At 47.0% G+C, this 11287-nt stretch overlaps 1 protein-coding gene across 1 annotated transcript in view; it reads left to right on the top strand.

The window, feature by feature from the left end:
• The first annotated feature begins 8344 nt into the window (after window positions 1–8344).
• TBC1D19 (TBC1 domain family member 19) overlaps window positions 8345–11287 on the top strand; it is a 135378-nt gene continuing 132435 nt past the window's right edge. The window contains exon 1 of the mRNA XM_083159365.1: window positions 8345–8540. Coding sequence (XP_083015491.1) covers window positions 8442–8540 — 99 coding nt within the window. The 5' untranslated portion in view covers window positions 8345–8441. The remainder of the gene's footprint in view (window positions 8541–11287) is intronic.

Genomic DNA, 11287 nt, shown 5'->3' with positions numbered 1-11287 from the left:
GTTCGCAGCAACTTTGGCACTCAAAGGGTTAAACCCTGCCAGTATTTTAAGGTTGGCTAATGAAGGCTATGTGTACCTGTTTGGTCCAGATATCTAAAGCCATATAGGATCTTATAAAGAACAGACAAACACACATACATCATTTCACTTTTATATAATGTACACAGATGGAGCCAGGCTCGCCGAGCCTGCTTTCGGCGCACTGGTCGCCACGCCGCACCGGCGAATGTGGTGCGCATGCGCACTTTTATATAATGTATACTATATAACAGTGGCAGCCAACTCCAGTCCTCGAGAGCTACCAACAGTTCACGTTTTCCAGCTCACCTCATGTACACAGGTGCACTCATTACTGACTGACAGGTGGAGCTAAATACTTCACTTGTGATTCTGTGAGGAGACCTGGAAAACATTAGCTGTTGATAGCCCTCGAGGACTGGAGTTGGCTACCCCTGCTATATAATGTATACAAATGGATCCAGGCTTGCCGAGACTGCTTCTGACGCACTGGTCGCCACGCCGCACTGGCGAATGTGGTGGGCATGCGTTGGGGACACTCAAGCGCCCCATTCTCTGCAAGATATGGGCGCCTGATGCATCAGCAGTGCCGACGAGAAAGGCTCCTACAGTATATACACATAGATTAAAGAATGTACTGTATATATTACTAAATCAACAAGGGCGAGTTTGTACTATGCTGTTGTTTTATGGTCTGCTAAGTTTAAATTGTAAGTTCATATGTATTTCATATCTTGGTATCTTGTTTCCAATTGTAAAGCTCAACGGAATATGCTGCGCTACAGTACACTGTATAGGAAACTGTAAATAAATAAAATAATAAATATCCAGTTATATTTAAGGTGCCCATACACGGTACAATTGTTATGTGCGATGAGATGCGCGCTCCCATCACACATCTCATCACACAGCTCAAAAAGTATGTGCTGCACATACTTTTTGTACTAGATCTCATCTCATCCCATCTCATTGCATTGCAAAACCGATGCAATGCAATGAAATCTAATCCAAATTGTATACAATAATTGTACCGTGTATGGGCACCTTGGCACTGTATCTGTATACGTATTGTTTAATATCCCACACATCAACTGTGGCACCCTATAAATAAAGGATGCTAATAATAATAATAATTATGATAATCAGGGCCGTTTCTAGACAATTTTGCTTCCAGGGCGAAGAAGAAAAAAATGCGCCCCCCCTCCCCAGAAAATGTTAGCGAATAAATTGCGCGCGCCTTCGGCGCGCGTGGCGAAATAGGGGTGGGGCTTAACAAAACAGGCGTGGCTTAATGTTAAAAAGGGGTGTGGTCTAGCAGGAAAACAATCACCTTACATCTCACTTTTGCAACCTGCATGACCAGACATTGGTTACTGCAGGAATTGTCATTGTCCTTCCGCACTTAAGTTGGCGGGCTAAAAATATAAAGGCCCACACAGTGACCTAGTACAACTCACAGATCAAGGCCAAACAATGACAGACTACTTAAATCATTATACACTGTTTATCCATGATGCCAATTACACATTACGCCACACACCATGATGACAATTACATATTACGCCGCACACCATGATGACAATTACATATTACGCCGCACACCATGATGACAATTACACATTACGCCGCACAGCGTGATGACAAATACATATAAGGCCGCACACCGTGATGACAATTACATATTACACTGCACACCGTGATGACAATTACATATTACGCTGCACACCATGATGACAATTACATATTACGCTGCACACCGTGATGACAATTACATATTACGCTGCACACCGTGATGACAATTACATATTACGCTGCACACCGTGATGACAATTACGCATTATACCGCACACCATGATGCCCATTAGACCCCACACCGTGATGGCAATTACACAATACTCCCCACACACCGTAATGCCCATTACACATTATGCCCCACAACTGATGCCGATTACTAGTGCCAGATATGCCCCCACAGTGTCAGATATGCCACACATATATGCCTCTATAGTGCAAGGTATGCCCCCCAGTGCCAGATATGCTCCCACAGTGACACACATATATACCCCCACAGTGCCACATATATGCCCCCACAGTGCCACACATATATACCCCCACAGTGCCGCATATATGCCCCCACAGTGCCGCATATATGCCCCCACAGTGCCGCATATATGGGCAGTGACAAACATGCCGCAACAGTGCCAGACATATATGCCCCAACAGTGCCAGACATATATGCCCCCACAGTGCCACATATATGCCCCCACAGTGCCACACATATGCCCCCACAGTGCCACATATATGCGCAGTGACAAACATGCCGCCACAGTGCCACACATATATGCCCCCACAGTGCCACATATATGCCCCCACAGTGCCACATATATGCCCCCACAGTGCCACACACATGCCCCCACAGTGCCACATATATGCGCAGTGATAAACATGCCGCCACAGTGCCAGACATATATGCCCCAACAGTGCCAGAGATATATGCCCCCCCAGTGCCACATATATGCCCCCACAGTGCCACTTATATGCCCAGTGACAGACATGCCCGCACAGTACCAGACATATATGCGCCCCCAGTGCCAGACATATATGTGCCCCCAGTGCCAGAACATATTATCCCAGCAGCAGCACAACTCACCGTTGTTGTTGTTGCTGCTGCTGGGGAGAGCACAGTTCAGGTCTCCGGGTCCCCCGCCGCCTCCATCGCCGCTGCTGCTTCCCAGGGGAGGAAAGGGGAGGGGAGCGCATCACGCAGCGCGTCTCTCCTTCCCCTTCACTTCACTATGTCGGACGTCCCAGACTCTGTGATTGTGCCGACAGACAATCATATCTCGCGGGCTGGCTCCTGATTGGCTGCCAGCCCGCGAGTTCTGTCAGTGAGTGAAGTCAGGGGAAGGAGAGAGTGAGACGCGTGATGCGCTCCCCTCCCCTCCGAACGATATATGCTGTGGCGGGGGCGGGGCACGGCACAGTTATAAGAGGAGGAAGGGGGGAGCTGCCAGGCGCCCCTGCTATTTAATAGAGGCGGACAAGCCGTGCGGCGCCCGGGGCAGCTGCACGGCTTGTCCGCCTCTAGAAACGGCCCTGATGATAATAATAATAATAATAATAATAATATATTCCTTTATGAAATGACAGTTCACATGAAACAGAAAAAGGAATCTAGAAATATAAGTATTACTGTGTCATTCCGAATGGAAGATAGAGGGACTGATGATTTATTATTCCAAATATTACATTTTCAGCTTGACATAAATGTAGAGGAAATTAGTATAAATGGATAGATCATTTCTACTGGAAAAAATGTGACACACACAGATTACTCACTTTCCCGTGGTGTGGACATCTGCTTGTTATTTTATAACTACTCAATTATATTCTGGAAGAGAATTGCTGTGACCCAAAAAAAAATGCTTTTAAAAAATGTATAATGCTTTCTTTTTTAGGATTGTATTGTGGAGCAAACTGCTGCTTGCACATAGATTTAAAAAATAGCGCTATATTGTAGGTGAAGAGTGTATGATAATGTGTTTATTAAACCAATGTTTTTTTTAAAAAAAGGGGAGTTTTAACCCCTTACAGCCGCAGCCTGTTTTTGCCTTCCTGACAGAGCCCTTTTTTTCAAATCTGACATGTATCACTTTATGTGGGGATAACTTTTTATTGCTTTTACTTATCCCAGTGATTTTGAGATTGTTTTCTCGTGACACATTGTACTTTAAGTTAGTGGTAAATTTTGGTCGATACAGTCTGTTTTTTTTGTGTGAAAAATACCAAAATGTCGTAAAAAAAATTGAACATTTTGCAATTTGCAAAATGTTAAATTTTCTGCTTGTGAGACAAATAATCATACCACTCAAAATAGTTAATAACTAACAAAGACCATATGTGTACTTTATTTTACCATCATTATTTCAACCTCCTTTTAATTTTTTTGGACACTAGGGGGCAGCAGAGACAAAATTATACACAGAACACAGAAAACGCTGCAATTGGCTGTTCACATTTGAACAGCCAATCGCAGCGATCGCCGGTGGGGGGGGGGGCATCACTGCCCCCCCTGGGCTACGAGGGAAGATGTCTGCTGTCAGGGACAGCAGCCATCGTCCCTCTGTCACCACGTCTATAGACGCGGTGACAGTTTAAAGTCATGACGTACATTTATGCCATGCGTCGGGAAGTACATCCCGGCCATGACGTAAATGTACGTCAAATGTCGGGAAGGGGTTAATATAACACATCATGGTAAGTAAGAGGTGTGGTGGGGCATATAGCAGGGAATGGGGTGGGGGAGGGTGCAGTGAAGGAAGGGCAGTAGCGCACGCAGGTGGGGTTTCTGAGTACCCAGAAACCCCCCAGGAATCAGAGGGCCCTAGTCTGAAAGTTGAGGGTCCCCTCTTTCCATGGGTACAATAATTTAAAAAATCGGCCCTGGGGAACCAGAGATATCTGACTTCAAAGCAGTGGTCCCCATCCAAGCCTGTTAATTGCTCTTCCCAGTCAGATATTTAAGGTTCTGTCTAACTGGGTTAGAGTTTTTCTGAGGGTATATTCCAAAAGCTGGGACTCTCCCCCTTTGGGGGATACTAGAAGCTGGTCTCTACTGTGCCCAGAACCAGAGATATCAGCCTTCCAGCAGCTCCACACACCTGGTATGTAGTTTTATATATTCGTTGGCGGATTGCTCTGCTTCCTGAAATCTGATCCCCTAGTCCCCTAGTACCATTTGGTACTGTAGGTGGGATTCTCTAGTTTTTAATTCCATTAAAAGCTAAGAAATCTAGTTCCGGGAACTGGAGATATCTGCAGTCAAGCAAGCTGTCCTCCCACCAGAAATTTATGAATAATAAGCCCACTCCACTATACACCCCTCCTCTGCATATTAAACATCCTCTACCACAGTGATTTTCAACCTTTTCTCCTTGCGGCACACTAAATAAGATTTTAAAATTGCCAAGGCACACCATGAGATCCCCACAGGGCAAAACACAGTGGTCCCCACAGGAAAAAAACAAACCTATTGGCCCCATATATAAAACATTACATGAAAAGAAGAGACCAGTAAATTACAGTTTAACTGGCGGTGACTGTAAACAGGTTTGGGCTTCTCTAGATCTGGGGGCACACTTGAGAACAGCTCAAGGCACACTAGTGTGCCACGGCACAGTGGTTGAAAAACACTGCTCTACCAACTAAGCAGCATGTAAACGCCACCTAACCCTAACCTCCATCCCCACAGCCTAACCCTAACCTCCCTCCCCACAGCCTAATCCTAACCTCCGTCCCAACAGCCTAACTCTAACCTCCCTCTCCACAGCCTAACCCTAACCTCCCTCCCCACAGCCTAACCCTAACCTCCCTCCCCACAGCCTAATCCTAACCTTCCTCCCCACAGCCTAATCCTGACCTCCCTCCCCACAGCCTAACCCTAACCTGCCTCCCCACAGCCTAATCCTAACCTCTCTCCCCACAGCCTAACCCTAACCTCCCTCCCCACAGCCTAATCCTAACCTTCCTCCCCACAGCCTAATCCTGACCTCCCTCCCCACAGCCTAACCCTAACCTGCCTCCCCACAGCCCAATCCTAACCTCCCTCCCAACAGCCTAACCCTAACCTTCCTACCAACAGCCTAACCCTAACATCCCTCCCAATCGCCTAACCCTAACCTCCCTCCCCACAGCCTAACTCTAACCTCCCTCCCCACAGCCTAACTCTAACCTCCCTCCCCACAGCCTAACTCTAACCTCCCTCCCCACAGCCTAACTCTAACCTCCCTCCCCACAGCCTAACTCTAACCTCCCTCCCCACAGCCTAACCCTAACCTCCCTCCCCACAGCCTAACTCTAACCTCCCTCCCCACAGCCTAACTCTAACCTCCCTCCCCACAGCCTAACCCTAACTTCCATCCCCACAGCCTAACCCTAACCTCCCTCCCCACAGCCTAACCCTAACCTCCATCCCCACAGCCTAACCCTAACCTCCCCCTAATGTCTCTTGATGTCCCTTTCACTGGCTGGGCGGTCCTGGGGGTATGGGTCATTGGGTCTACCCATATTAGGTCAACATGCATTGGTTCTACCACTGAAGGTCGACATGACTAAGGTTAACACATGAAATAGGTCGACATGGCTAAGGTCAACAGGGTTGGAAGGCTGACACAAGCATTAGGTCAATAATGTCAAGGTGGACAATGAAAAGGTCAACATAAGGTTTTCACATTTTTTTGGGTCCCAAATGTTCACATAGTTGACATGGACACCACCTAAGTGTACCATGTCCCCTCAGATAGCTCGCTACGCTCACCATGCTTCGGGCACAGTGTCTCGCTATGCTAGGCACACTGTTCTATTCTCCCACCATGCTGTAGTGCATGGTAGGGCATGAAATACCGCCTGTCTGCACGGAATGCAGTCAAAATCCCGACGGTCAAAATCACGACAGGGTCAAAATCCCAACTGGGTCAAAATACCGACATATAGAATGTACAGGTGAAACAGTCAACATAACTTTCGGTCGACAGGTCGCGAGGTCGACATGGGTTTTTTCACTCTTTTTTGACCTGACATGTGCCGACAGGCGGTATTTCATGCCCTACCATCCACTAAGGCGTGGTGGGAGAATAAAATAGTGTGCCGAGCGCAGCGAGGCACCGTGCCCGAAGCATCGCGAGCGAAGCGAGCGATGCGAGGGGCTGCGGTTCACTTCCAACTGTGTCCATGTCAACTGTGTCAACATTCGGGTAAAAAAACTGTGAAAAAGCCCATGTAGATCTCACGACCTGTCGTCCGAAGGTCATGTTGACTGTTTCACCTGTACATTCTATATGTCGGTATTTTGACCTTGTCGGGATTTTAAATGTCGGGATTTTGTCCTTGTCGGGATTTTAAATGTCGGGATTTTGACCTTGTCGGGATTTTTTTCTTGTCGGTAGTTTGACCCATTCGGGATTTTGACTCTGTTGGGATTTTGACCGTCGGGATTTCATACCGAATCCGTCTGCACATATCGGCTTCAAAAAAATAAAAAAAAGAGGGAGAAATCATGCCGACCTTTTGACTGTCTACCTAGACACTGTCGACCTAATGCTTGTGTTGACCTTCAAACCCAGTTGACCTTAGCCATGTTGACATTTAGTGGTCGACCCAATGCATGTCCACCTTAATCGGGTCGACATGGTGAAGCTATTTAAAAAAACTTCTAGATAGATAAATAAAAAGGAAAAACCATGATTGTCGCTTTAAAAAAACATCTGAGTTTGGCCCAAAAATCCTGTACCCCTGGCAAACTCTGCCTGTATTACGTCCCACCACCAGTGTTGCAGTTCATATTTTGCAATGATGCCATCATTCCCGATTGGAGATTTGTGACCAAACAGTTCAGATCCACTGATATTTTTGTGCGTGTGTTTGTGCCATACTTGCCCACCCTCCCGGAATTACCGGGAGGCTTCCGAAAATCATGTCCCCCTCCCGGGAAGGTGGGTGATTCTCCTACATCACCCCGTACTCCCTTCCCGGATGCACTAAATACCGGGCTTTGAGGGTCCAGACGAGGGGATGGGGCTAAAATGACACGAATTGCATCATTTAGTGTTATTTTAGCTCCTCCCACAATCCGTGGACCTGTGAATTGCTGCTTTGCCTGCCAAGGGGGCAGGGCTTGGTCACAACAGCCTATCCCACCACCTTGACACATACTATTTGGTCTTCTCTCCAGGCTTATCCCAGAGACGAGAAAAATAAAGTAGGCAAGTATGGTTTGTGCGTGTGTTGCAACTTTTAGTTGGGTGTCAGTAAAGGTTGACAGGAGAAAGGTTGACACATGAAAATGTCAACATGAGTTTTTCACGGTTTTTTTTGGTGTCAGTGTCAACATGGACCTTTAAACTAGTGTAGCACTTTGCTCGCCATGCTTCGGCACATTACCGTTCCCAATTTTAGTTCACATGGATTGTAAAGCATGAAACAAAAAAATTATTTTAACATTGCTATGTCAACCTTTTGTTTGTTTCAACCTATTGTCAATGTCAACCTATTGCATGTCCACTTTTTGATGTCGACCTATTGACTGTCTACATATCATCTGGATACCTTTGTAGTTCTACAATATAAAACCACATATTTGCAACCATTGCCGTGTTAACATATACTACTTTACTAAGTCTTGCAAATGTACATCTCTCAAAATAAAAATGTGACAATTACTGTAAAGGATATACAGTGGAGACCCTAGCAATAAAGAAAACCACAAAGTAATGTGCCAGCTTTCCAGATGACATCCGGAACCTCTAGCATACGACGCTGTTTCTTGCCGGACGTATATTTGTGTTGAACACCTTTAGTTGTTGCTAGGATACAACCGGTCATTTAACGGGCCTGGAGCTGGCTCCAGGGCACGTTCGGTGCACACAATGCAGAGAGAGGAGGAGGAACTCTCCGTGAGCATCGCACACATCGTACGGACGCTGAAAGGCACCAGGCTGCACTGCCAGCTGGAGAGGGAGGCTCGGGTGAGTCAGGCAGTGGCACCGCCGGCTGTCAGTGGTAATCTGCATGTAGTGTGACTTCTGCGCCGCTAGGGGCGCGATGTTCACAGTGTAATATACAGAGCTGTCATTGTTAGCTGGCTGGCTGTGCATCCAGTATGTTTTGGGCATCCTATAATGCTTACCTATGTATAATACACATGTGTCCTTATTCACCTACTGAAATGAGTGACAATAAAATATCACTCATTGTTAAATCCGCTAGTATTTGCGCTTGTTTCTTAATCCTGACCATGTAAATTCACCCAGTGCTGTAAAGTGAGATGCCTGGTGGATCGGTTTGGATGGAGTAAGGATACTGTTCTCATTTCCCGGATCAGGAGATGGTAGATATTAGGTCTAAGCCATAGTTAAAAGAATGTTATTGAAGAGGGATGGTGAAGGTTGGTGGGGAGAGGATTCCCGGTTTGATTCTATATATGTAAAAATAATGTATAGATTTTTCTATAAAATGGATGTAAATTAAACCCGGCCCCCAAACCATTGCAGCCTAGCCCTCCCTGGCATCGGAGGCGTGCGCAGCACATTTTCTTCCATTTTATTAATTTGCAAAAATATCCCCCAAACTTTTTTTCACGTTGTCATTATGTGGTATTGTTTGTAAAATAATGAGTGAAAATGAATTTATTCCATTTTGGAAAAAGGCTGTAACATAACAAAATGTGTAAAAAGTACAGCGCTGTGAATACCTCCTGCACTGTATGTGGACGCTACTGCCAAATTTACTGCAGTGGGATTGTTGTTAAAGTCTTTGAAAAAAATCTGAAAATTGTTTAACTCTGTTTGTCTAATAAGGATTTTTTTGGTACTCTTTACCTAGCACGGCGCCCATCGCGGGCATCGCGGCCATCAAATGCACTAAAAAACGGGTGCGACGCGATGCCCGCGATTTCCCATAGGGAACAATGTTAAAAGTGTGATTGGACGCGATTTTACTGTTCAATGCCTCAATGCCCGCGATTTTTCCATAGGAAACAATGTTAAATGGGCCACAGAGCCCTAATAGTCCCCCTGAAGTCTGAAATGGCCCCCACAATTGTTAACGCCACCCCACGATCAACGTGAACCCGAAGCGTGGCGAGCGGCGGCGGTACGCGTCCTCCGACCTTTTCATACCCCCACTATCCACGTCGGCGTGGAGTTGAGAATAGAATAGTGTGGCGAGCGCAGCGAGCCACCGAGCCCGAAGCGTGGCGAGGGGACGCGGATACCTTCACAGGTAAACGCGTCCCTTCGCGGGCTTCACAGGTATCCGCGTCCCCTCGCGGGGCTCGCTGCGCTCGCCACGCTTCGGGCTCGGTGGCTCGCTGCGCTCGCCACACTATTCTATTCTCAACTCCACGCCGACGTGGATAGTGGGGGTATGAAAAGGTCGGAGGACGCGTACCGCCGCCCCTCGCGGGCTCGCTGCGCTCGCCACGCTTCGGGTTCACGTTGATCGTGGGGTGGCGTTAACAATTGTGGGGGCCATTTCAGACTTCAGGGGGACTATTAGGGCTCTGTGGCCCACTTAACATTGTTTCCTATGGAAAAATCGCGGGCATTGAACAGTAAAATCGCGTCCAATCACACTTTTAACATTGATCCCTATGGGAAATCGCGGGCATCGCGTCACACCCGTCTTTTTAGTGCATGGGATGGCCGCGATGCCCGCGATTTTTTTACCCCCGATGACCGCGATGGACATCGTGGGCGCCGTGCTAGGTAAAGAGTACCATTTTTTTTTTTGCCCCAGTACACTTTAAATATATTAGCCTAACTAGGGACAACATGTTGCTCATTGCTGTTTCAGTTTCTCATAATTATTTTCCTTCATAGTAAAAATTATTCTTTTAAAAGGGATTTTTATTTTTTCTTTAATAAATTCCTGAAGGTTACTCTTTTCAGTTACTAAAATTAACTTACTAACTATAGTAAAAAGGGAATTTAATATCTGCTATTCTTACAAAATAATCTTCTCATACAGATCCCCGATTTGAATAGCTTCTTGATGGCATGTAATGGAAATAAAAAAGAAATACAGTATATTCAGATAAACAAAAAATATTGTTATTCATCTGTGGCACTAAAAGGAACCCTCATAACGTTTGGGTAAAGTAAAAAATAGTATGGCTCCAAGAGGTCCATGTTTGGCATGAACCAGTGACGTAAACCATCTACGGATGGAGCGTGCTTCATCTAGCGATGGTCTGACGGTCGGATCGCCAGCCCCCGGAAGGAGATGCAGGCATGTGTCCCCTTCCAACTTAGCTCCCCGCTGGTCCTCGCCAAGCGCCCCCACCTCCCCCCATCCCTAACCCTGCCTGACTCCCTGAAGTGGAGACTGGCAGGGTTCACGTCCCCCGGAAACTGGGATGCGCGCATGTGTCCCCTTCCAACTTTGCTCCCCGCTGGTCCTCGCCAAGCGCCCCCACCTCCCCCCCCATCCCTAACCCTGCCTGTCTCCCTGCAGTGGAGACTGGCAGGGTTCACGTCCCCCGGAAACTGGGATGCGCGTCGCAGTCAGGTGGAGCACCATCTCGCCAGCGGGGGCATTCTGGCGAGCCCCGGCACTAGCTGAGAGGCGCTCCATCTGTAGGTTCTCTTTTGCCTCCATGTGGAAGCTTGTTTGTGTCCATGCCCCTCTAGTCCAGTGGTTCTCAAGCTCTGCCTTCATGGAGCAGTAACAGTCCAGGTTTTAAGTATATCCATGGCTCGGCACAGATGGTTAA

The sequence above is a fragment of the Crinia signifera genome, chromosome 1, assembly GCF_055691185.1.
Source record: "Crinia signifera chromosome 1, ASM5569118v1, whole genome shotgun sequence".
Lineage (NCBI taxonomy): Eukaryota > Metazoa > Chordata > Amphibia > Anura > Myobatrachidae > Crinia > Crinia signifera.
The sequence above is the reverse complement of the archived record's forward strand: the minus strand, read 5'-3'. Positions and strand labels throughout refer to the sequence as shown.